Raw genomic sequence first — 6042 nt, forward strand, 5'->3', positions numbered from 1 at the left:
AAGATCCGAATTAAAAAAGGGCAAACAGGAAATAATGCTGAGCAATCTGAAAAGAAATATGAATATCTCTAAAACCTCTAAAAATTTTAGTTTTTCAGACAATACCTAGCAAAAAAAAAAAAAACCCCAGAAAACCTCTAGTTTCCGAATTTATTAGAAATGGTCCAATTGCATCAGGGCAGCTCCCATTGACTTCTGTAGGACCATGGCAAATTTTACCTGGGGAATTTTTGTAATAGAATTTTCTGTGGTATTTACACTTATTAAAAACATAAATCTCAAAGTTTTAGAGCTTTAAAAAAAAATGTTTAGAGACTCTACTTTAGGGATTATTGAAGTATGGAAATATTTATATTATACATTTATGGTTTTACTGCATAAAAAACATAATTATGTTTACGTTATGAATTTTATAAAGAGTACATTATATAACTGCTAATATGTTGTGTCTCCTCAGGCGAATCTCAAGGATGCTCCATCCATTCATATTCCTGATATTTGTGGTTCCTCTGTCCTCTCCTTCTCCCATGACACCAAACCCTTTAAAATTTGGATGCCAACCTGGCAACCCAAAAGAATGTGAAAAGGCTTCTTTTGTGCCTGGTCATACCTTGCTGGGAGAAGGGTTAAATATTGTAACAATGAAGAGAACCCATGCTTTCCTCCTGGACCTGCAGAGCTATAAAAAGAAGAACAAAACCTGCACATTATGTAAAAATATCCATCATCAAAACATCCTGGAGAAAATTCCAATAGCCATGATCGACTGGCAACCCCAGACTTCATGTTCCAAATCAATCACTAGCAGCATCTCCCATTCAAAAGTAACACTGGCCAACCAAGAAACCTCGTCCATTTCCAATGACTGGAAAGTAGGGCTCAATGTGTCTGATCCAATAAATAAAGTTTCTATGGCAAGTGGAGGTTCCCACTCTAGAATGGCAGAATTTGCTACAACAAAATCTATGACTGACAAATACCAGTTCCTCAGCAATGAACTTCAATGCTTATTCTACAGGTAATATGAATTCCAACGTTAAGTAAGGGCTGTGTAGAAAGTGTTCTTTGTTACAGAAGGTGTTAACCATAATATTTCCCCACCTAACTTTCAAATGCACAGATGAGAAACACGAGAGATGAACAAAAAATGTTGAATAGGGAATTTAATAGAGAGAAAGCTAATGGTTCCTATAAATAACAACAAGACACTTTCAGGCCTAACAGCTCAGGAAGGTTGGAGTAAGGACCAAGGATGAAACTGCTTGTACAAAAGTCTGATTCACAGTGTCCGAAGGGTTGAGAGCCCGTTGTCAATTTCCAGGCAAAAAGATCAGGGCAGGCAGATTGCAGCAAGGTCAGAGTCAAACCAGGAGGTCAAGAACACAAGAGAAATTAAGAACACCCCAGAACTCTTAGTAAGAAGGACTTATATGCAGGCACTGAATCCAGGTCCCTGGCATCCTTTTGTTTTGAATTTTCTCGCCAAAAACGTGGAGGATGACATCACACAGCAGCCATAGGTGCCGCCATCTAGGATCTTTTTAAGAAAGGTTTTGTTACAATAGACCACTCATCATCATTTTAACACCTTCTTACGACCTGTAAAATACAGTGTATTTATAGAGCGTATAATAAATATTTGTTACTTTAAAGGGATACTGTCATGGGAAAAACTTTTTTTTCAAAATGAATCAGTTAATAGTGCTGCTCCAGCAGAATTCTGCACTGAAATCCATTTCTCAAAAGAGCAAACAGTTTTTTTTATATTCGATTTTGAAATCTGACATGGGGCTAGACATATTGTCAATTTCCCAGCTGCCCCAAGTCATGTGACTTGTGCTCTGATAAACTTCAATCACTCTTTACTGCTGTACTGCAAGTTGGAGTGATATCACCCCCTCCCTTTCCCCCCCAACAGCCAAACAAAAGAACAATGGGAAGCTCCCTAACACAAGATAACAGCTGCCTGGTAGATCTAAGAACAACACTCAATAGTAAAATCCATGTCTCACTGAGACACATTCAGTTACATTGAGAAGGAAAAACAGCAGCCTGCCAGAAAGCATTTCTCTCCTAAAGTGCAGGCACAAGTCACATGACCAGGGGCAGCTGGGAAATTGACAAAATGTCTAGTCCCATGTCAGATTTCAAAATTGAATATAAAAAAATCTGTTTGCTCTTTTGAGAAATGGATTTCAGTGCAGAATTCTGCTGGAGCAGCACTATTAACTGATGCGTTTTGAAAAAAACATGTTTTCCGATGATAGGATCCCTGAGGTGGTAGCTTGTCATTGTAAAGGTGTGACACTTTTTATTAAAGAATTTCCTTTCTTTTTGAGCCCATCCCATTGATATAAATGGGTTATGCCAAGTCTGAGGCGATGTAAAACAAGGATGTCAATCTTTTTTTTTAATTCTCCCAGTTTGATTTCAAGAAAAGTTGTGGACATTGTAAAGTTAATAACAATAGCTTTAAAAATGACACTTTTATTTTAACGTGTTTGTGTTGGCGTAAAACATTTTAAAAATCCTTCTGCTTAGAAATATGAAAAATGATTATAGAAAATGAATATAAGTATACTAAATAAAGCCAGTCGGGTTCTTGGTTCTATTGCCCATGCTCTTGGGACAGTGATTGGCATTGGTGAATCTCCACATGGATGTGACACAGCCAGATATGGCAGCCGCCAAACTCTGGTATGCCGCTCTGTTTTGCTTGGGCCAGGTAGGAGACATGGTGGGACATTCACTAAGAATCGTAGTTGCCCTGGCGTCCGCTTCACCGCGCTTCGCCGCACTTCGCCAGAAGTATTTTCACCAGCGCTCCACAAATTCACTAAAATCCGAAGTTGCGCTCAGGGGTAGCGTAAGGTTTCGAAGTTGCGCTAGCGTTAATTTGCCAAGCAAAGCTAAGTTACGCTAGCGATGGTTATTTTGCATACGGCGCCAAATTGAAGTTACAATGGAGGAATATGTAGCATCACTACACAAGCCTGGGAAACCTTCAAAACAGCAAATAAAATTTTTATTTTGCCCTACACATGTGCCCACTGTATAGTTAAGTAGCCATGAGTTAGGAAATGTAGGGGGGCCCCAAAAATTTTTTCAATCTTTTTCAGCCTATCACCCATAATAAAGAAAAACGCCAGCGTTTTTTGGGACTTAGAAAAAATGTTAAATTTTTTGAAGCAATCCCTATCTACTCTATTGCGCTTCGCCTGGTCTGAGGTGTTGAAGGAAGTCTGGCGTAAAAGGTAGCGTTCAGAACAATGCGCCCGTTAGTGAATTTGCGTAGTTACGTCCGTTGCGCAAAGGGTGCGAAGTAACACTAGCGAAGTTACACCAGCGTCCGTTAGTGAATCTGCGAAGTAATGAAAATGCCCAACGCTGGCGAATTCACGCTACCGTTTGGCGCTTCGGCGCTTAGTGAATTTGCCCCATAGAGCCTTGTAAAGACTAACTTATGGCAGAATTTTAATTTTTTAATAATAATTGAGAATCTTTCTTTTTTTGTTACTTCTTAGTTTCCGTCTTTCTTCAGATGCACCCCTGAGCCCTGATTTTGCGAAGACCCTACGCCAACTCCCAGCTTCTTACAACGCGGCTACCAAAGAGCAGTACCATAATCTCATATCAACATTTGGAACCCATTACATCACCCAAGCCCAGGTAGGGGGACGATTTAAGGATGTCACTGCCGTGAGGACCTGCCAAGTGGCTATGAATTCCCTGAAAATCAGTGAAGTCAAAGATTGTCTGGCGTTGGAAGCAGCGGCAGCTACAAAAGTCAAAACAGAAGATGTCAGTGGCGATATGACCTTTAATTTGTGCATGGAAAAGGCAAAAGAACTGAGTCTAGGAAACAGTTTTCGAACAAACTTTGATGAACGAATGTTCGAGGTAAGACTTTACTATTGGTGCTGAAAGCATTTATACAGTAGGAGCAATATTTTTCTATTTTTTATATAAAGAGCAGTGGGTTCTATCTCTTTGCATAGGGTAGCTGAGGCATGGTGGAGGAGGTGGACCATGCATCTGCAGCATATTACTATTTTTATACTGTGTAAATTGTTATTGAAGACATGTTGCTCATGAGCCACTGGTGGGGGATCACTTATGGATCAAGTACAAGCTACTGGTTTATTATTGCAGAGAAAAAGGAAATGTGCTTTCAAATTTTGAATTATTTAATTAAAATCGAGTCTATGGGAGATGAACCTTCTGTAATTCTGAGTTTCCTGGATAACGGGGTTCCAGATAACAGATCCCATACCTATATCATCTCCTGTTTAAAAATACTCTGTAGCCTTTTGGGAAATGAGGAGGCCAACTGCTGAAGTTTTGAAAGTGAAATGTCCCATTCTTGCCTGATGTAGGATTTAAGCTGGTCAACACTTTAAGGGTTTCCTTTGCTCTATTTTTGATTTGATAATGCGCCAAATGTTTTTAATGGGTGACAGGTCTGGACTGCAGGCAGGGGCCAGTTTAGATTAATTTACTATAGAGTAATACTGTTGTAATGAGCATGTTCCTTTGTTACATGATACATCTTGCATGCATGTTGCACAAGTCTCATCCAAGTCTCATCCATCTCATCACATCCAAGTGTGAATGTAATGGGAAATAGGTTGCTGTAAGTGGCACTGATGCTGAGAAAGAACTTCAAAGCGATGTTTTTGTACTTTACCCTATTGAGCATTGATCCCCAGCCAGTGGCTTATGAGCAATATGTTCCTCACAACCCCTTGGATGTAGCTCCAAGTGGCCTCAAAGCAGGTGTTTATTTTTCAATTCCTGGTTGGGAGACACGTTTTTGTGTTCAGGTGTATGGCCAAGCAGAGGCCCCTGTAGGCTGCCAATCCACAAAACTCTACCAAATAGCCAATCACATCCCTTATTGGCACCTCCAAGAAATGTTTTGCTCCTCAACTATTTTCACATTTGAATGTTGCACATGGATACACGATGCAGATTGCAGTCATACTATTCATAGCTATTGTTCCTTTTAGTGCTCTTCTACTTTTACTGCTTGACTTCATAAATGAATCCTCATCTGGGTCGTTGCACTTGTGCTTGCAAATATGAACAAGATTATATCATTTGTGTTTCCTTCAATTTTCAGCCTCCCTTCTTCATTTGGCTAAAAGTTCTTTTTAGAATTAAATGTTTTGATCTTTATTGATTGGTATTTTGGTGTACCAAGAGGTACATGAGATAAAATGAGACTTCTCTAATACATATTTCTCATATTTAATTCAACAGGTAAAAGGTGGGAAAGCTACATTTAATCTGTTTGATGAGAAATCAGGAGCGACGCCTGAAGCATTTTCAGCTTGGATGGAGAGCCTCAAAACTATTCCTGATCTGGTTACCTTTTCCCTGAGCCCCATTCACAATTTAGTGAGATTTAGTGGTCCTCAGAAGGATAATCTCAAATTAGCTGTCAGTAATTATATAAATAGGATGGCTTTACATATGAAATGCTCCTGCTCAGGAAATTCTCACCAAAACCATAATGGGGACTGCTCCTGTTTCTGCCCAGCAACTAAATATGTAAACTCAGAATGCTGCCCAACCAACAAAGGCCTGGCCCACCTGGTACTAAATGTTGATAAGGCAACTGGTCTATATGGTGACTATTTTGGAAAATCAGATGCCTATGTGATACTCAAGTTTGATGACCATGAAGAGAAGACAAAAACTGTGTGGAACAATGATAATCCCGTCTGGAAGGACAGTTACCCAATTGGTATGGTGGAGCTCAGTGCTGTGAAAAAGTTCACCATAGAGGTGTGGGATGAAGACTATGGGTATGATGATGATTTACTTGGCAAGTGTTCTGAGCCCTTGATGTCAGAATTTAAAAAAAAAACCTGCCGTTTGGATTATGGAACTTTATCCTATAGTCTTAATGTCACTTGTGTCACTCACCTTCAGGGTAACTTCTGTCAAGACTACAGACCAGTTCCACCCTAAAGTATTTTATTGTTGGGTTACATCTGTCTGTCACCCACCAGTAAACAAACGAGTGGCAGAATCTTC

The 6042-nt window shown here is 39.6% G+C and overlaps 1 protein-coding gene across 1 annotated transcript in view; it reads left to right on the forward strand.

Moving 5' to 3' along the window:
- Positions 1-470: 470 nt before the first annotated feature.
- LOC108703864 (perforin-1) overlaps positions 471-6042 on the forward strand; it is a 5800-nt gene continuing 228 nt past the window's right edge. Inside the window, exons 1-3 of the mRNA XM_018240171.2 lie at positions 471-1018; positions 3525-3900; positions 5263-6042. The exon at positions 5263-6042 is cut by the window's right edge and continues 228 nt beyond it. Coding sequence (XP_018095660.1) covers positions 471-1018; positions 3525-3900; positions 5263-5976 — 1638 coding nt within the window. The 3' untranslated portion in view covers positions 5977-6042. The remainder of the gene's footprint in view (positions 1019-3524; positions 3901-5262) is intronic.

This window comes from Xenopus laevis, chromosome 9_10L, assembly GCF_017654675.1.
Source record: "Xenopus laevis strain J_2021 chromosome 9_10L, Xenopus_laevis_v10.1, whole genome shotgun sequence".
Lineage (NCBI taxonomy): Eukaryota > Metazoa > Chordata > Amphibia > Anura > Pipidae > Xenopus > Xenopus laevis.